Here is a 21,221-nt window from a genome sequence, read left to right on the forward strand (position 1 = left end):
GGGCAATATGCTAAATCATTGTAAACCGCTTAGAGAGCTTTGGCTATAGAGCGGTATATAAATGTAAGTGCTATTGCTATTGCTATTATGGGAGTTGTAGTAAACATCTGCAGATCCCTCTTACAAGGAACACTGATGGGGATGATGGGAGTTGTAGTCCAAAAACAGCTGGCGACCCAGAGTTGTGTAACCCTGATGTCGCTCAGTATTGTTTGCACTGGCAGTGACTCTCCAGGGTTTCAGGCAGGAGTTTTCCCCAGGTATACCTGCACATGCCAGTGATCGAACCTGGAACCTTCTGTATGCAAGTAGATACCCTACCACTGCGCTATGGACTCATCCCCTAAGGGGAATATCTTACAGCAGAGAGTGCTTACATGTAATCGCCATCCAAATGCAAACCAAGGTTGAATCTGCTTAGAAAAGGAGACAATTCATGCTCACTACTGCAAGACTCACTCTTCAAATGGGCTCAAAGTTATGGTCACGAGTTGTGGGAGTTGTCCACTACCTGAGGTCTAGTTGTCTTTTGAGCAGCTTCACTTTCTGTAAATCCAAATCACATCTCATGAAAACCCGATTCTGCTGTTTTCAGGGGAGAGAACCTAGGAAATAATCATGCCAGTGGCCTGGGACAGCCGTTCATTTCATAGGTCAGAGACAAGAAGGTCCCTAAGTTCAAATGCTCAATGCCTTCAAATGATTTTGAAAACCCATTCGATTCCTAGTGTACCGGCTGCCCTTCACTGTTGTTCCAACTACAATTACAGAGAAGGACCAAAGAAAATGCTGTAGTGAATGTTAAAACTCTACCTTGATTAGCACATTAATAAAATAAAATGTCTCAGCTGCTTAGGATAAAACTAAAACTAGATTTCTGTGCAGTAGTATAACTGAATTGTTCCAAACTGGTGGGGTTTCAGAGTAATTTTTAGATGCTGCTTAAAATGGTTGGTAATTTCATGCATGAGACCACTATGGCATCTGTTCTCTTCTGAGTTTGGTGGAATGGAATGTATGTCAAAGGGAGGACAACTGCACCTGTTTAACAAAGTTGTGAATGTTACCTTTTTATAGCAACCTGTAGTATTGAGAAATATATTTGAACTTTTTAAATTGGCAAATCGGAAAACTATATGTAGGCTTTAAAGCTCTTTATTCATTCTAGCTTTCAAAGCATTGAATTGCATGGGCAAGCTGTATATCTGTGTAAATAATACTAGAAGAAGCACAAGAAACTAAATGGTTACAGCTATATGTCCTGCTTTATTTCTATCTTCTATTTCTATCTTCATACTTAATATTTCTATTTCTATCTTCATACTTAAATTGGTATACAAAAACAAATATTTCATGTAATCTTTAGTATTTAATTCCTATATCAACATGTATTGGCAAACATAACAAGGTGGTCATAAAACAATATATGAGAACTTTTTTTTTTTAATTTAGGGATTTTGAAACTTGAGAGGTAGCTTTCCGTGTCAAAAAGTCACACCTTACAATTGTAAGCAGGACAAAACAGATATATAAATATTAGGACAAAAAATTGTAGAATCCACAAGATTAGAATAAGATGGAGTGACATACATTGCACACAAAAAAAGGGTTTCTTATTTGTTGCCCAGAACTGACAATCAGAACAAGTGAAGCATCCTAAGGAGTTTTTGCATTGCATTTCAACCCTTGACACATTTTCTTTGAATCTAGGAGCCAGCCCCCAAACTTACAAATCACACTTGCTTTTCAGCTTCACGGTTTCAAATGTCTAGTTTAAACAGATAAATAACCATGTCTCCATCCTCCATAGCTTTGTGTGCCCATTAGTTTTGGTGTGTTCTCCGGTGTAGCATCCAGCTGGACAGCAATGCTGTCCACTTCATGGCGGGGGAAAGCAGACTCATCACTAGCAATGACCTTTGTTGCATCTTGCATGGGTTAACAGACTCCCTCCCTACTGGTCACATCCATCCATTGCCTATCTGAGCCAGGCAATGGATGAACAATCCTCCAGTGCTTTGTTCACACCTCCTGATTGCATTTATCCATTGCCTGGCTCCGACACCATGCTGAAATTTTGAGGCACTATAGTGATGTGGTGCCTGGGATTTGTTGAACAGTGTTGTATTTAATGTCAGATCATGCAATTGGTTGATACTTTTACTAGCAAAATCAAAATGCTGAGAAGAGTCAGAATCTCTGCTGTTTGAGAGCAAGAATCTTCTTTCCATATGCCAGTTGCAGCTTTGAGTGTCTGTCTTCTCTATCTATCCCATTCTGGTTGTCTTCATGCTTCTGACACTTCTCATTTTAGCACTTTCAGCTCCCATTGCTCAATCCCTTTAGGTGCTCTTTTAGAGAAGTGCCCCTTGGGACATTGCCCCATACTGTTCCCACAGATCCTCCCCGCTTCGGTAAGAAAGTTGATGGTTACAGCCACACCCTGCTCAACCTGAATGTTGACTTTAAATTAGCTTTGTATTCTCCTTTTATAAAGAACAGTTGGAGTTGCATCCCTCTGTACTGATCATTTTAAGGAGGGTGATGTTGCCTATTTTTTTTAACAAAATCCTGCTTGAAAAGTGTTCTTGTTTATGCTGCTAAACTGAGATGCTGCTCAGTCTTCAGAATAGGTTGCAATTCTGTACATCTTTAGGTGCTGGACCTAAAGCTTTATGGTAGGCAGTCATTGAGAGGACTTCCTAAATAGACAACATATGGCAGGCTTCAAAATATTTGTCTGCCTTATGCAGAGTGGGTTTAATTTAAATCAATTCTATTTTAAATCACAATTTAAATCCTTTCTCCAGAAGACTCAATGATTTAAAACATTCGTCGGGAAGATTCTATTTAGTTGTAATTTTCTAGTAAAAGTACATTCTTGTCTGATATAATCTTAATCCATATTAATCACCACTCAGATTTAGGTTTCATTTTTAGAAAGTAGGTACATACTACATTATAAACCATTTATTCTAAATTTTTAAGATTAATCTTCATTTTTTAAAAAGGGATGATTTGGTCAATTTATTTAGTACCAAAGTACATACATATTTGTCAAGTCATTAGGAAGTGAACCGGTTCCAGTTCAATTAATCATGGATGTTTGGAGGGTATTTTTGTCATGATGTGGTAGGAGAACCACCTCTATCACCTAACAAGCTTTTAAATTGTACTAATAAGCTTGTTCATTCTGGTGAGTTTTTCTCAACCAACTAATTGGCCAACCTTTTAAAGAATTTGAATATATTTTTGAATTAACTACTTTAGTTATACATGTAAAGGTGTTTTTTTTTCAAAATTGAATAGGCAATTTCAGCCAAGTCAACACTAGAAACTTAAAAATATTGGGTAGTACAGCTAACTCGGCCATCTTCATCTTTTGTCCTGTTTTCATAGTCTGGAAAAAAGAGACTAACTTTCCTGTTTTTTCCATTCCCAAATTATTTCTCAATTTTTTATTATTATTATTATTATTATTATTATTATTATTAATAATAATAATAATTTGATTTCTATACCGCCCTTCCAAAAATGACTCAGGGCAGTTTACACAAACATACAAGATGGAACCCTGTCCCTAAAGGGCTCACAATCTAAAAAGAAACTTAAGATAGATACCAGCAACAGTCACTGGAGGTATTGTGCTGGCGGTGGATAGGGCCATTCATTTAGAATGAATTAGCCCAGAGAGAGAGAGGGAATTCTCTCTCCATCTGAGGAAGAGGCTACCTCTGTTAAAAGCTGTACCACTTGGTCTCCAGATCCAAATGTTTAAGTGACTTCCACCAGCTCACTGGTGTGACTGCCTTTAAAATGTCATTAGCAAGTATATTTTTCTTGAACTGGCCACCATTAGCCCTGAAATTTACACTCAGAATAAGTTTCCTCATGACTGCATGAATATGTTTTGTTTCACTTTGTTTTCCTCTTCCTTGTCAGTTGCATTTATATCCAGACTTCTTCTCCTTGTTCAGAGAGGAGAGGAGAGCTGGTCTTGTGGTAGCAAGCATGACTTGTCCCTTTAGCTAAGTAGGGTCTGCCCTGGTTGCATATGAAAGGGAGATTAGATATGTGAGCTAGTGATGTCCATGGACCAGTTCGGAGGCCGTTCTAAAGGCCTTCGGACAGGTCTGGACATGGGGCAGTTTGGTGGTTCGACACTGGGGTGTGGGTTCCTTTAAGGGAGGGGGGATGGTGTACTTAAACCTCCTGCCACTCCCCCCCCACCGGCGCTTTGTATTTTAGTAAGCATTTGGGGTGGCAGGGTACCTCCCTGCTGCCCCTTCCCCTGGTCGTCAGCAAAAGGCTTCAGAAAGCCTTTTGCGCGTGCGCACGTCACATCTCCACAATGTGCGCATGTGTAAAAGGCTTTCTGAAGCCTTTTGCTGGCGACCGGGGAAAGGGGCGGCAGGGAGGTACCCTGCTGCTCCAAATGCTTACTAAAATATGCGCACCGGCGGGGGAAAAGCAGCGGGAGGGGTAAGTACACCCTCCCCCCGCCCTTAAAGGAACCCCCACTCCAGTGCCGGACTGCAGCTCTGCGGTTCCATGCACATCTCTAGTGTAAGATATGTAAGATACACTGTAAGATATTCCCCCTTGGGATGGAGCACTCTGGTAAGAGTAGAAGGTTCCAAGTTCCCTCCCTGGCTTCTCCAAGATAGGCCTGAGAGAGATTCCTGCCTGCAACCTTGGAGAAGCCGCTGCCAGTCTGTGAAGACAATATTGAGCTACATAGACCAATGGTCTGACTCAGTATATGGCAGTTTCCTATGTTCCACCCGACCCCCCAATTATCTCTTTATTGTCCTTCTTTGTCTTAGAAGTTTTAGAAAGAAAGGAAAGGCTTGACTATTTGTGCGTGCATGCAATTTACATTGTCAGCAGAATAGCACTGATCAGGTCTGTTATCTCTCATCTCCATATACTGCTAAGAAGTATGTTTATAGAATATAATTGGAAGTTATGATTACTATTCATGATATTTTTTGACCTAGGTATTTTTTACAATTTGTTTTCAGAAAATTTAAAAATGCAATTTAAATCAAGAAATCCTTTCCTTATTTAAAAAAAAACAAAAAAAAACCCATTAATTTTGTTAATCAACCCTGGTTTTATGACTATTTAATCTATTGTCTATCTGTATAGAGTATTATAAAATTTAATTATAAAATTTAATGCATTTATTTTCCTAGTGTGTTAAGCTGATAATGTCAATCAAAAGTTATTTGTAGCCTTAGTCAGTCCTCAACTGCTGTCTTGAGTGCTTCTTTGTCTATAAACTACCTTTATTTTTTGTAGCTGGGATTTTAAATATTAATATAGATAGTAGACATTAGGGAGCCAGATAAGGACTGCATGTTTTGAGATGAATGTTTGAGGTTGCACTCCTTAATAGTAAGGTGTGCCAATCTCGATTTGAATTTGTGTTCTCATAGTCAAGCCAAACATTGCTGGAGAACTTCCCAATGCCATCTCTTCACTGCATATGCAAATTTGATATTGGGGGGGAGGGAAATCAGCTGAATTTTTTTTTAGCTACGAATAAAAATGTGGCATTTCCCCCCAAATGAAATTCATCTTCCCAAGTAATAATTATAATCAATCTTTTGGGTTGGGATTAAGTGGAGTGTGAGTGGGTTTAATCTAATTTCCAGTAATGGGCCCACATTCGCCGTCATTATCTCTATAAAAAATAAAATAATTGGGATCTCAGTTACATTAAATTCCAAAACTTCCTTTGAATTGACCCTTTGAGATGTGTGTGAAGTTCTAAGGAACTCAGCTTGCAGCTACCATGAAAACTGACATGGATGGCCATTTCAGTACTTGTAACTGAAACTCCCCTCTCAACCTTTGTCCTGTTTATTTAATACTATACAATATATCCAAAAGTACTGATATTTGCCAGTTATTTTTCCCCTGTGCTGGAGCTCATCAGAATGGGTTGTGGACTGAGCATGCTCGAGACAGGACCAGATCACGTGATACTAGTTTCCTATTGCCAAGAGGCACCATAGCCCCAGTTCTGGTCCTGTCTTGCTCACGTTCATAGGTCTTGGAAAGAGCTCTTTGGCGTTTGAGATTTTTGCAGGCTAGTTCCTATTTCTTGACTTGGAATTTTCCTTCTATGTTCCCTCCCCCACTCCCAGATTGTACAAGGGTGGGAAGGGAACTGTTTATAGCTCTCTTACATTCCCAAATTGCCTTTTTCTCATTTGGCTAATTGGTATTTAGTTTCACTTTTGATTTGCTTCACTTTGCTCCACATAGAGCAATCTGAGGCTGGCAATTTGTTGCTTGGCTCCCTCTCAGAGGGCACGCAGTCCAACTCTAGGGGCAGAAGCCTGGCATGGGAGCCACCCACCTCCCTAAAATGGGCTTGGTCAGGGGATCCTTGTGACCCCTTCCTTCCCCTTCCACAGCTGTGGAAGCCTCCTCCGTGGCCCCCCAAAAGGCAGAGAAGACAAAACATTGTTCTGAGCCAGGCAAAGCCTCAAAAAAGGAAAAAAGCGCAAGAAGCTGAAAAATCACAAGAAGCCAGCTTCAGCCATTCGGCTCAGTGAGCACATTTTGATTCAGGCAGTTTGTTAGCAGAAAAAAAGTGCTGCCTCCCTGCTGTTCCTGCCAGCCTCAAAAGAAAGCAGGATTCCAACTACTGCCCACTGGGCATGTTCCACCTCCACCTAAGTGCTTACTTTTGCAACCAACAGTCCCTATCCCTCCTGCAAAGCCCCGGGTGTTGCCCCCACCTGTACCTGTATTCCCTCCAATTCTACCACATCAATCTGGGAACCTGATCTTGCCACGGTTAAATTCTGAATACTCTCACTCTCTTAATCCGTGGGTGTCTGATAGGGAGGAAGGAGAGTTATCTGAGGAAGAGGTCACACAAGTACACATATCCTCATGTCTATTCTTGTCCATAGAATTTGAAGTCCTTCTTGCTAAGGCTAAGAGGACTATTCATGATGTTACGCCTATTGAGGAATCGTAGCTCTCCACAGAATGGGACCAAAGTGTCTTCCCTTCCTTCTCCACCCCTTCTTCCGTGGTCCCCCTCCCCTCATGTTTCGGAAGGTCATCCTAGCAGAGTGAGAAAGACCCATCTCCTCTAAGCCAGTGTGGGGTCTGCCCCCAGGAACATTACTCTCTTCCACAAGTTGTTGCGTCGCTTCTGGCAGTTCCTTACATTAATAACATAAGAACATCACTGCTGGATCAGGCCCAAGGCCCATATAGTCCAGCATCCTGTTTCACACAGTGGCCCACCAGATGCCACTGGAAGCCTGCAGCAGGAGTTGAGGGCATGCCCTTTCTCCTGTTGTTATTCCCCTGCAATTGGTACTCAGAGGCATTCTGCCTTTGAGGCTGGAGGTGGCTCTCTGACTAGTAGCTGTTGATAGACCTCTTCTCCATGAAGTTATCCAAACGCCTCTTATAGCCATCCACACTAGTAGCCAAGACCACATCTTGTGGCAGAGAATTTCACAAGTTGATTATGCGTTGTGTGACAAAATACTTCCGTTTGCTGGTCCTAAATTTCCCGGCAATCAGTTTCATGGGATGACCCCTGGTTCTAGTGATGTGAGAGGGAGAAGAATTTTTCTCTGTCCACTGTCTCTACTCCATGCATGATCTTATAGACCTCTATCATGTCTCCCCGCAGTCATCTTTTTTCTAAATTAAATAACCCCAGGTGTTGTAGCCTTGCCTCATAAGAAAGGTGCTCTAGGCCCCTGATCATCTTGGTTGTCCTCTTCTGCACCTTTTCCAGTTCTACAATGTCCTTTTTTAGATGTTGTGACCAGAATCGTACGCAGTACTCCAGGTGTGGCTGCACCATCATTTTGTATAAGGGCATTATAATGTTAGCAATTTTATTTTCTATCCCCTTCCTAATGATCCCTAGCATGGAATTGACCTTTTTCACAGCTTCGACCTCTTGAGTTGACATTTTCAACGAGCTGTCCACCACAACCCCAAGATCCCTCTCCTGGTCAGTCACTGACAGCTCAGATCCCATCAACATATATTTGAAGTTGGGGTTTTTTATCCCAATGTGTATCACTTTACACTTGCCAACACTGAACTACATTTGCCATTTTGTCGCCCACTCATCCAATTTGGAGAGATCCTTTAGGAGCTCCTCACAATCTATTTTGGATTTCACTACCCAAAAGAGTTTGGTATCATCTGCAAATCTGGCCACCTCGCTGCTTACCCCTACTTCTAGATCATTGATGAATAAATTAAAAATTACCAGTCCCAGTACAGATCCCTGGGGGATCCCACTTCTTGCTTCCCTCCATTGTGAAAACTCTCAATTTATACCTACCCTCTGTTTCCTTTCTTTCAACCAGTTAGCAATCCACATATGTACTTGTCCCCTTATCCCATAACTGCTAAGTTTTCTCAGGAGTCTTTGATGAGGAACCTTGTCAAAAGCTTTTAGGAAGTCCAGGTATACTATGTCAACTGGATCACCTTGATCCACATACTTGTTGACACTCTCAAAGAACTTCAAAAGGTTCGTTAGGCAAGATTTACCTTTGCAGAAGCCATGCTGGTTCTCTCCCAGCAGGGCCTGTTGTTCTATGTGCTTTACAATTGTGGTGCAACATATCTGGTTCTATTCTGAATCCTGAGGGGCAAGAACAATTCAGAATATCGGAGGTTAAAGAGTGCGATCTGCTCCTCAGGAAATCTCATGAGGCATCCACCGCAGTCATCAAGGCAGCAACCATGAAATCTATCTTTGCCAGAGCATCAATCCTTCGGGTGAAAGAACTGGCATTGCTTTTTCTGCCTGAAAACACCAAACTCTGCCAAGGCCTCAATAAGATGGTGAAAGCAACTGCTCTTAGGGTGGCCTCCAGGCGCCTGGCCACCAGTTGCATTTACCATGGGCAGCCTTCTCTTGATGGCACGTAGAAAACACACTGACCCTATCCCGGTGGGAGTTCCCAAGGTCCTGGCTTTTCTCCAGTCTGAACTTGAGTTGCTGCTTTGCCCTCGCACTCTGAAATGCCAGACCTCCACCCTGGTATTGGTTCTGTACCTATCCTCTCCTGGGTAGTCCACACTTCACCCACACATTGCAAGATTTCTCAAGCAGACATCCAATCTGCCCCCCTTCTTGTTCACAGGTTCCAAACATAGAGCCTGAAAAAGGTCCTGAACGCACTCACTCAACCGCCCTTTGAACCCTTGTCCTTTGCCTCCCTCAAGGACTTATCCTACAACATCCTGTTCCTTGTAGCCATCACGTTGGCTCATAGATTATCTCAACTAGGGTGCCTTCTCAGTTAGAAAAGAGTTCTGCCTCTTCCAAACAGAACTGTAGTCCTGAAGCTTAACCACACCTTCCTAAGGTTAACTCTTCCTTTTACCACTCTCAGGATATAGTACTATTCTCCAGCATTTCCTCTAACATAGAATTCCAGAGGTTGTTGACTACAATTTGCAGCATCCCCAATTCTGATGGACTAGGCTGGGAATTATTGGAGTTGTAGTCAGCAACATCTGGATTCCCTGTTAGAGGGAACATTGCTACCCTCCTTCTGTCCATCACCATCCAGTTCTAGCGAAATGGCATGGCACACCCTTGACATCCGCAGGACTCTGCACGTCTATATCTGTCATTCCAGAGAATTGACTCTCTTGTTGTTACATTCCAGTCTTCTTGATTAGGCTCTAAGGTCTCCAAGGGTACTCTAGATGAATCTAGAGGAGGCCTTGGATCCTCCTGACTTAATTTACCCATCCCTACTGGAATTTCGGCACATTCCACTCTCAGCTACCTCGAAGCCCTTATACCATACTCCATACTACATATACCATACTCCAACCTACAGTCCCAGAACTGGGGCTATGGTGCCTCTTGGCAACAGGAAACTAGTATTGCGTGATTTGGCCATTCTCGAGCAGAATGGGCACAACCCATTCTGATGCGCTCCAGTCACAGAGAAAAAGAACCATTCACAGTAAGTCCAATGTTCCTGTGTCTATTAATAAAAAATATGAGATGGGGTAGAAAACAACCCCCTTGAACTGATTTTACTCTTCTATTGACGTAGTGACTGGTCCAGTGTAAGTGAATTGGAGTAGGAAATTAAGTTCGGTTTCTCTTTGAAAACTTGTTTTCATTTCATGCGTGATGAAGATTGCAAAGAATGCAGAGTAGCTGGGAGAAGGTGGAGCATATGAAGAGAGAGCATCAGTAATTTTCACAGGATGTGCATGTGTGAGCACTGTGTAAGTGTCGAAGAGGTCAATAGGCAGGTGGGCCAAGACATGTCTAGACTCAGAGAATGGTCTGGTTGGTTGGTTGGTTGGTTGGTTGGTTGGTTGGTTGGTTGGTTGGAGAAGGGTGCATGTGGTGTGGGCCTGCTGAGGCACGTTGGCTGTGTTGGTAGTTGTCCAGATAAGACTGCATGGATTGTGTGATCCACCACACAAGGTGAGCATGTAGGTGGCGGGGGGGGGGGGGTTAAAGGAAATTGGGGAGTTTCTGGTGCATGCACATGGAGGGGAAGATGGATGGTGGCGGAGCCCAATATCAGCCGTTTGGATTGAAGTAAGGCAGCATGTGCATGGCTAAGCAGGCAACAGCATGGCTATGAGCAGGAAGGAAGAGCCCACCCCTGCCCTGCTTGCTGCCGCCTCCTTGTGTCCATCCACCATCTGGCTCAGGTGCCACAGTTACATTTCTTGGCGCTATTGCAAGCTGGTGCCTGGTTTAATGTTCTTTGCAGATGTTCTGTATGCTTCAGAAGCTTTCTGAAGTAGACCAATGGATTTGCTTTTTTCAAGTAGATTTGCTCATTGATTAACACTGTTTATTATATCTGGCATGTTTCCTCTTATCTCAAACTGCAATATTGGAATTTGTATAATACAGTGATTGCGTTGCTTAGGTGTGCAGATACTTTGACTCTCATTTCAGATCTTGGCTCTTTGTTGCTCACTTTTTCTTCCTCACTAAAGCCCTACTCTTTAAAAAATTGAATTTACTAATACCTCTTGCCCACTTTTCACATGCCTATCTCAGTCTGACCTTGTAGTTCCAGTCATTATCTTTAGAGCTCAGGATGACTGAGCAAGATTTCCTTCAAGATTCTGCCAACGGAAGGATATCGGGCATCATAGATATGTGAATGCTAGAAAAGAGCAAAATTAAAATAACACTCTTGAATCTTCATGAGATTGAAAGGCAGAGTTGAAAATAGAGGACTGTTCTAATGCAGAAAGACAATTCAAAATAAAGTACAGGAGACCCTCATTATCCTCATTAACCATGGATTGTGGTTTCGTGTATCCATGGATGGGTCTTAGAGATCCAGTTTCTTTTCCCACAGCATGAAATATAGGCAATTTTCGCCTATCCATGGTTCCTGAGTGGCCAGAAATGTCAACTTCCGATGTCATTTCTGGCCACCATTTTGAAGTGGAAAGCCATTATGTGGCTCTTCTTTTGTTAAAAAATAAACAAATGGAAAATAGGATTTGGAGGGCATTTCTGGAGACCTGGAGACAAGGTGCTATGCTTTTCTACCCTTATGTGTCCCCCTCCCTGCTTTTTTTTTTTTAAAGCATTTTAAAAAAAAAACCTGCCCCCACAATCCCCATAAGGTTAAGGTCCCTTTATTCATGCTGTTATCTGTGGAAATTGGTGTGAAGGGAACCCTTGCAAATAACGAGGGCCCCTGTTTTTGAGGTTTTTTATTGCCTGATCTCTGTTTCAATAATACATCTTAACCCTGCCTATTTCAGGGATGTTTTCCATTCTTCTAGTTTTGCACTATAGCTCTGGATTGGAACTGCACATAGTGCTGTCAATATGTGCTTTTTAATATATATTTTTCTCAAGGCATTGGGGTCCAGACTCAAATGTTTGGAAACTTTCCTCTGATCTTATGTGTGAGGGTTTAAAGGCAATGCAAAAATATTTCAAAACTCTTGGTAACTGGTTCTGTTTCTGGTGCTGAGAGGTGTAAACAGACTTGCTGAGCAGCTTGTGCATCTCTAAAAGATAATAGAGATCTGAGAGTAAACTGGCTAGCCAAATATTTATGCATATATGGAAGCAGTCTTGTATTAAGTCATACCATTGGTCCATTTCAGCTGGTGCCGAGGATTGAACAGGAGATAAGGATCAAAGCCAATATAAAAGTTAAGGTAGCAAATCAATATATATCAAATATATAGAAAATTTACTCAGAGGGAATATGAAAAGTATATGTCAGTGAATCTCTATGAGAACAAATCAAACAAACAAGCTTCAGTTGACTTAAAACTCTTTAGTTGAAATATTTTTTTTAAATTATTCTTTCTTTGGTTAGAAAAAAGACAAAGTTGTCCAGTATTGCTTTGCCATTGGACTTGTTGTAAACTAGATGTTGTAAATCTAGCTGCACGTGGTCATATGTTACCTTGTAAAAAGTAAGCAGAGTTTATGTGCATAATTTAACTTGGGTTACTTTAAAAAAAATGCCTTCAAATGCTTCATTAAATCTCAACTGGTCTCTTAGACTTTCAAAATAAACTCTGAAAATTGTTTCAGTGTATGCATATGAGAATTGTACATAGAATTCAGATTATTGGATGAGCTGATCATAGAAAGGCAGTGTATGTGTGTGTCCATATTTTATGCTTGTAAAAACTAAATGTAAATACAAAACTAAAGCTAGTTGGAGAGTAGTACGTATTTGCAATATGATTAGAAACTATTCGGACTTCAATGCAGCAGACATGTTGACTGTATTTACATACTAGCCACAAGGAATACTGATGTAAAGTACTAAAGGGGAGATTTGTCTTCAGACATTCTTCAAAGAGTTGTTTGCAAACAAGCAGCATATGAATAGCCCTGTAGCATGAAGGGGAGATGCACCTTTGTAAAGGTACACCTCAACTTCACACTGTAGGGCTATTTATGTGCTGTCCTGTGTGTGTTTATACATTGCCATGTGAATGACACTACATGCATTTATTTTGGAAGTTGGCATGAAAATGAAGAGTACAGATAGCATGTAGTGCAGTATTTATGTTGGACATACTGTATGTGAATAAACTGTATGCACATACGGATAAATTGTATACTGTACATAAGTTCTACAGAAATATGATAAATATTAAATACATTCGTTTAATACCGTGAGTTTCCTCTAGGGAAAGAATAGTGATGCAAACATACCTGCCATGGAATCTGAATTGACTGTAAGGTATTAGTGGAGTGAAGTAACCAATTTTGACTGCGGAGTGAGAAGTTCCCATTTGACACAGACTAGCAAAAAGTAAAAAACGGTGGAGTAAGACAAATAGTTCAATGATCAAGGGGAGGGAAGCCTTACTGAATGGTAAAGACATCACCTTCTGAAACTTGTCTTCAGTTGAAAGTAAGTGAGGAATGGAATATTCAATGCAGGTTGAAGCAAACTACTGAAAGCTGTAGATGAAAGGAAGTCTGGGGTACATGATGCATACCCTGGTTTTATCAAGAGAACTGAAAAAATGACTGCGTTTCCAGCATCATTTGATTGAATGACCCCTGTCTACGTGTCAAACAAAAGGTTAAACCATTATCTGGTTTAAATGTGATCTTATCTCTCCCATCTAAATCAAATTTATAATCTACAAGGTGCTCTTTGGTGATGTCAAACCCCAGTGCTTTTGGGGGATATCATGTATGTTCTAACTAGGTCCAGTCATTGTTCTTAAAAATTAGTTCTTAAATTTTATTAGTGGTGTTGCTGGCTTTGAACTCTTGTTTAACCTGAAGGTCTGGTTACGTAAACATTATTTTAATAAACAATTCTATCATAAAGGAAGATCTCGAAATGATGACTTCAACAACAGCCAGGCTTTGCATTGCAGCTCCATGGAAAACTCCTGTCTCAATCTTTTAACAAATTAGTTTATCCAATTACAGACAACTAACTTTAATAGAAAAATTTGCTGACTGTGGATAGTAGGGGGGGGAAATCAGCCGTGAACAATTTTATTTAAAAAACATATTTCTATAATATAAATTTTCAAGATAAAACACAATCTTAAATATTTTCTTTTGTAGATATTACTGTGGACTGCTACATATCTTCATTTTTCAGGTTTCTGATCATGTAAACATGATTCAATAATTTGGTTATCTGTGTTAAGCATTCTTCTTGCATTTGGAGGTGATGAATTCCATTGATTAGACTGGCATTGGTAGTACATAAAACTCTCACAATTCTTTATAACAAATACTTAGTTTATATTTTGCAGTGAAATTATTATGGAAAGTTTCAGTGGTGACACTTGTATAATGCCACTTAATAGGAAAGAACAGCACAAGTAGTATAATGCAGTTTTATTCTGAGCACCCTTTTGCAACCTTCTCCAATAGCTTAACTTTTTAATCCCCTGTAGGTGCCATACTAGGCAGATCAGAGACACAGGAATGCATCTTCTACAATGCTAACTGGGAAAATGACAACACAAATCGCAGTGGCATTGAATCTTGTTATGGTGATAAAGATAAAAGACGACACTGCTTTGCAACATGGAAGAATATTTCTGGGTCTGTTGAGATTGTGAAAAAAGGTTGCTGGCTGGATGATATCAACTGTTACGACAGGCAAGTAAACCACTCTTGTATGTTTTTTGTACCAGTGTTTAAACTGTGTGCTTAAAAAAAAAAAAAAAGCAATAGTGGGGGGGCAATAAGGCACAATTTGGCACATTTTGTACTTGCTTCTGTTAGGCTTGAGGACAAACTCTCCTGCCATAGCATGCCCGTGGTGTCTTGATCCCATTGAGCTCTATGAAGTATTACCTTTTTTCCTCAAGTTTTACCAGCATGGTTATCTAAACAGTTGCATTTCTTTTGTTACTTAGGCTGCTTACAAGCAGCAGTCACTGCCATCTGGAAATGCATTTACCACATTCTGGCCAGATGTACATATTCTTCTTTCTGATTGAGCTCAGGGCAAACCTTTTCTACTGGTGTGCAGCAGAAGCCTGCTGCAAAGCAACAGGGCTAATTAGCTATTATGATCATTCCATTCCAGAGCAGGTTTACAGTCTTGTAAACATTGATTGTGTTCTATTTTTGTTTAAGGCACTGAATGCATATTTCAACTGCATAAAGGTACTTGCGGTCCTTAATTTTTTTTAGCCTACTTTCTGAAGGCTTGTGCACGCGCTCGCGCTCTCTCTCTCTCTCTCTCTCTCTCTCTCTCTTTCTCTCTCCTCTACATTCTGATACAAACAGAACATGAGATTGGGGACTAGGAGATCCCCAATGAGTCTTTTTGTTGATCCACAATGTTTCAAGATGGTGATCACTCCAAGTATAGGCACCATTCTCTTAATCCATTCTGATGCAAACGAAATTCACAGCATATGAAAGTGGGTCCTAGATAATGTTAATCATATTAATATTAACTTTTATTAATATAATATTATATTACCATAATATTAAACAATATATTCACCAACCACTTTAAAGGAGCCAGTTTGCATTATGATGCCCCACATGATACCTTCTCCCTTTCTTGGCAGTTAGTTTGCCATGAGCAAACTGAGCAAAGAGACACCTTTCAAAGTGGTAATTCTCTTATATTGAGCAGTGAGAGAACAACTGGCCCTATTGAACTGCAACACAGCATCCCTCCAGTGGCGGCTGTTGGTGTCTACCATATGTTTCTTCTTAGATTGTGAGCCTTTTTAGAACAGGAAAGGAACCATCTTATTTATGTATTTTTCTATGTAAACCGCTTTGAGAATTTTGTTGAAGAGCGGTATATAAATATTTGTTGTAGTAGTAATAAGGAGAGCAGGAGGAATCATAGTTTCACAGTAGGTTATTTCCTCACCCCCCAGAGCAATGCTGCTTTTTTGGATTTTGTCTTCTGAGACATTACCTTTGGCTTCAAAAATGAACTCCATAAAAATTTGGTACAGCTCTGCTTTAAGTAACTGGGACTCCTAAAAAATGTAAAATGCCATAATATTGAATTGTTAACTGTATCATCTTATTTCTGTGCATTAGTTTCCTGTATGTTGTCAGTCAAATCTATGCTGTCTTAAAATAAGGATGAATAACTGGTTTTAATCTCTTTCAGAACTGACTGTATAGAAAAGAAAGACAGCCCTGATGTATTCTTTTGTTGCTGTGAAGGCAACATGTGCAATGAACACTTTTTCTATTTTCCAGAGATGGAGGTCACACAACGTAAGTTTGTGTCCCCCCCCCCCCCCCCACTGAAAAGTTAGTAACGACAAGTTGGTTTTTTAGCTTTAGGAAATATGTTTTTTTAAAAAATAAATCATAGTTGTGTTTTGGTCATGAGAGATCCTGTAACGAGATCCCTACAAATGGGTTCAAATGAAAAGTCACTTGGCCAGTTTATTTCAGAAAGTCTTAGAGTTTAAAGCACACATTGTTTAACACAAACTGTCTAACGTTTTAGCTTTTACTAAATGTTGTAGATAGCACAGGTCTGCAGAGGTTTTCCCCATCAATCTTCAGTGACCAGGGCAGCTAGTAGGTACAGAGAACTGTTATGTGGTGGTCACAGCAGATGCAGGAGCACAAGAAGTGACAGTGACACAAAGCAGTTGTGTTGTAAACAATATGTATAGAATTCAAAAGCATTGTGCAGAATAGCTGGACCTTCTACTAAATGCAAATCAACATTTCTAAAGAGCTGCGTTATAACATTATTGGATAGCTAGTGGTTCAGTGTGCAACACTTAAGTTATTTATCTGAAATTAGAACTCAAGGAGTATAACTGCACTCTTGGCATCCTCTTTGATTCAGAATATTCTTAATTCCTGCTAAGAAGCTACTTTAAAGCTAATGTGTGTTCTTATCCCTAAATTTTGGAATTATTTTAAGTAATGTTAAAAAGGGTTTTGAATAGCGCTTGAGCTCTCAAAGCCTTTGTGTTCAGGAGAATTGTTGGTATTGGCTGATACATAGTAGATAAAGTGATTATTTCTTATTGGGCCAATGTCTGCTGGTGAAATACAGTGTGACCTTTCAAGTCTCCCAGTACTTGATAGTACAAAAATAAAGAAATAGGCCCTTAACGACCGACATCCAAACGGACACCCTTGCAGAAGAGCATCTTTTCATGGTGTGAGGGAAGGGACTATGTTCAATTACCTCCCCCCCCAACTCATTTCCTTCTGCAGCCGACTGTGACTCCTGAAAACATGTCCCTGAAGAATCCACACCCTAAGCATGTGTATTCAGAGTCACAGGTAACTGTAGAAGGGAGGTGGAGGACGATCATCAAAAATGGTACTGCTCCTCACACTATGAAAAATGCTCTTCTGTGAGTAGTCTGAATGTCATTGACTGATGAAAGCTGCCTAAAAATGAATTAAAATACAAGCTTACTGTAAGTCTTTTAAATGCTAAACTTTACTTTGGTGGCTTACTTTATTTTATAATGAAAAAATTTCCATTTCTAAAAACTCAGTGTTCAGTAAAATACATTAATAACTCTGAATAAATGCCCATGCAATATTAGGCAAACTTGGCAATTTCAAAGTTGTAATTAATGTTTTTAGGTGACTATTACTAGGAAATGTGAGAGTACCTATGTTTTTATTGATTTGTAAGCAGAAGGGTAATATGGTGTGAGCGTGTGTGTTTAAACTAAAGCTATATGCCAAATCAGATCAATCTATTTAGTGCATCAGGAAAACTTGCATTGTAAAACTTTCTGAGAAAAACTTGTATGCAAGTGAGAGAAACTTGCATGTGAAAATACTTCAGAATTCCCACCCCCACCCCCCGAACAATTCCCTATTCATTTTTTTCCTGAAAACCCACATCTTTGGTGGCTTGCTTACTTAGCTTACTATCATGGTATGCTTTGCTTTGTTTGATTCCCGCCCCTCCACCCCAATTTTTAAAGAATTGGGTTGTGTTTTCTGATAGGCCTCATGCAAAGCAGAAGATTAATTGTGACTCTCTTTTTGCAGCTACTTCTAATCCTTTCCCATCTAAGCCACCCCTGTTCAGTACCTTGCTTTATTCTCTGGTGCCTATAATGGGAATTGCGGTGATCGTACTTTTTTCGTTTTGGATGTATCGACATCACAAATTAGCATATCCTCCAGTACTTGTACCAACCCAGGTAAGTTCATTCCATCCCCCCAACCCCCAATCTGAGTAAGGCTTGTTGTAAAAGCAAATATTTTTCTTTAAGGTGAGTGACTGAAATCAATGAGTTTGATCCAAATAAGAGTTTTGCACGTTAAACAGATTTAACCCTGCTGCTGTCTCTTTCCATTGCAGCCCCGTGTGCTCCTTCTCCAAGTTATTCCTGAGGGACACAGCATGGGATGGAGGGTTGCAGGAAAAATTGGCAGAATATAGGAACCTTTGTGTGAGCAAAAATACTTTGCTCTAGATGTTGCCAGAATTCTACACAATGTTGTTTTACTCATTGGTGCACCTAGATAATTTTGGAGCCTGGCCTAAAGGCCTTTGGAGCCCCCCACCCCCACTGGAGGGGCCACCTCTGCTGCAGCATATTAAGCATCATCCTTCTACACCAGGGGTGGGGAATCTTGGCCCTCCAGCTGTTGTTGAACTACAGTTTGTTGTGGCTGGGGATGGTGGGAGTTGTAGTTCAAAAACAGCTGGAGGGCCAAGGTTCCCCACCCTTGTTCTACACACACAAACACACTATTTTTAACACATGGGCTCTTGAGGGCACAAACAGCAATTGAACTCACAAGAATGTAATAATGTAAAATATGTTTATGTATACAAGTATGCATTAGCAGAAACATTCCAACACACAACTTAACATATTCCCACCCCACATATTGCTTTACCCACTGCCCGCTCTATCTCTAAAGGATCCAGTATTTAAGCAATTGAATTTGCAAGAATGTAAAGATGTAAAAAAAACAACACCAAACCACTTTTTTTTTAACACGGGGGTGGGGGTGGAGGGAAGACCTTAGAATTTTTGTTGTTTTTATTGCATCTTGGGGGCTGAGTGGAAAAGACGACCCACCATTCAGAAAAGTAGGCAAGAAGTTGGAGCTATTTTACTTTTTTCTTGCAGTGTTATAATAAATATGACTGAACAAAAGTTTTTTTTTAAAGAAAAAAAATCCTGAAGGAAGATACTTTGCACTGACCTGTGAAGTATTTTGCATTGAGAGTCCTGGCACTGAAATTAGTTGAATGCACTATTTTCTACCCCAGAGCATGCTCAGGGAAAGCTGGGAACTTCCCCCCATGGTCTAGGGAGGTCATGAGCCACATAATGGCGCAGCAGGGAAATGACTTGACTATAGCAAGCCAGAGGTTGCCGGTTCAAATCCCCGCTGGTATGTTTCCCAGACTATGGGAAACACCTATATTGGGCAGCAGCGATATAGAAAGATGCTGAAAGGCATCTCATTCTGCACAGGAGATGGCAATGGTAAACCTCTCCTGTATTCTACCAAAGACAACCACAGGGCTCTGTGGTTGCCAGGAGTGGATAGTCGATACCTATTCGACAGTATACTTTACCTTTTACCTTTATAGGGATGGAATCCTCAGTGTGATGGGTTATCAGCCTCTGCATGCTCCAGAGAGGCCAATCAAATTTCAGACAGACAGGGGCAATCAAATTTCAGGCAGGCTAGTTGCTAGCTTAGGTAACTATCAGTAAACCCCCAGTTCCAGTCCTGTGTTGCTCTGTTATACAGCTCTTGGTTCAAGCTTCTGCTCATAATTTGTACACCGCCTGGAGATTTCTGTACCAGGCGGCATAGAAATTAAATAAATAAATAGCTAGTTCTTTTCCTGCTTGCTTTGTTTCTACTGTGTGCAAAGGTGGGAAGAGAGTCACTATCTTACAATTGGATGATTTCCTAAATTGATTTTTTCAGGTAGTATTTTGGACCTATTTGACTCAGATTATGGAGGCTTCCCACTTAGGCAATATGTTAGAGTCCCCTTTCTGAGGGACCTTTTTCTGAATCAAACGGAAGACACGCCAAGAGGGTGCTCTCCTTGGCTCCCAAGAGGCCCGTTTGATTTCTCCTCAGCATGATCGTGCACCAGTCATGAACTGGCTGGAGCTTTGGGCCACATGATTACTGCCGCCGTGACAGAGAAGCCACATAAAGAAGCGGCAAGGAAATACAAACATATTGAGGTGGAGGGCGCAAAAAAGAGGAGAGAGGTTAAGCATGCCTCTGGGGGAGCTCCCCTGAGCGAGAGGCTACAAATTCGGGCAGTCTGCAAACAGCCTTCTCTCTTCCCACCCAAAGATCCTGCTAAGGGTCCGGTCATTTTGGTTGTGGCCCAGCCAGCAATTTCACCTGTCAGCCAAGCAGCGGCTGCCATTTTGGGAGCCAATACCATTCGGGGTGTAGCTTACTAGCCCCTGACAAGCTTTTAACTGTGGTGCTGGTTTTGAATACTGGGCCAAGACAGGCTGTTTCTGTGCCAGACTGCCCCTCCCAGTCCAATTTAACCACCGGACACCCCCCACCCCCCCCAGTCCAATCCAGTTGCCGCTGGTAGCACCATTGTTTACACCAGCCCCGGTGATGGGACATGAGTACCGCTCCGATATTGTCTGCCACCCATGATTCCTCCTGATGTTTCTAAATAGTTGAAGGGAATTTGTTTAAAAAGCAATGTCTGGCCTGTCTCTCCTCTCGTTGCTACTCCAGTCCCTGCTGCCTTCTGCCTGCCTCTGTGTTGCCCAAACATCCTGGCTATCCTTCTTTTTTGTCCTCACCGGACTCTTGTCCCACTAGACGGGTTATTCCGTTGGGGGAAAGGGAGAATTTTTTATCAAAGCACAGGAGGCTGTCATGCAAGAGAAAGGTGGTGCCTCCTTCATCACCATACTCATCAGAGGGGCCCAGGTTCCCAAAACAACCTGTTTCTGTTCGTGCGCCTGTTATTCCTGAGGTGCCCGGGCCTGTGTCTCCTAGCCAGCCAGCACCACCTAGAGGCCAGCAACCTGTACCAGTGCTTCCTAGCCAGCCAGCACCACCTAGAGGCCAGCTGCCTCATTCAGTCCCACTGTCTCCAAACACTCAGTCCTCAGTCTGAGAAGGATGAGGGGGAATTGTCCGATAAACAGGCCCCCACTGAAAAGCCTAATTCAACACACTTATTTACTACGACTGAATTTGAAGTACTCTTGGCTACGGTCAAAAGGGCTATTAAGGATGTATCCCAGGAAGTCAGTAC

The 21,221-nt window shown here is 41.2% G+C and overlaps 1 protein-coding gene across 6 annotated transcripts in view; it reads left to right on the forward strand.

Annotated features, from left to right (window-relative positions):
- ACVR2A (activin A receptor type 2A) overlaps nucleotides 1-21,221 on the forward strand; it is a 112,902-nt gene that overhangs the window by 55,245 nt on the left and 36,436 nt on the right. For all 6 annotated transcript variants that reach the window (XM_053263727.1, XM_053263745.1, XM_053263704.1 and 3 more), the window contains 3 exons: nucleotides 14,416-14,623; nucleotides 16,113-16,222; nucleotides 17,987-18,141. In XM_053263727.1, coding sequence (XP_053119702.1) covers nucleotides 14,416-14,623; nucleotides 16,113-16,222; nucleotides 17,987-18,141 — 473 coding nt within the window. The remainder of the gene's footprint in view (nucleotides 1-14,415; nucleotides 14,624-16,112; nucleotides 16,223-17,986; nucleotides 18,142-21,221) is intronic.

The sequence above is a fragment of the Hemicordylus capensis genome, chromosome 1 (assembly GCF_027244095.1).
Source record: "Hemicordylus capensis ecotype Gifberg chromosome 1, rHemCap1.1.pri, whole genome shotgun sequence".
Taxonomy (NCBI): domain Eukaryota; kingdom Metazoa; phylum Chordata; class Lepidosauria; order Squamata; family Cordylidae; genus Hemicordylus; species Hemicordylus capensis.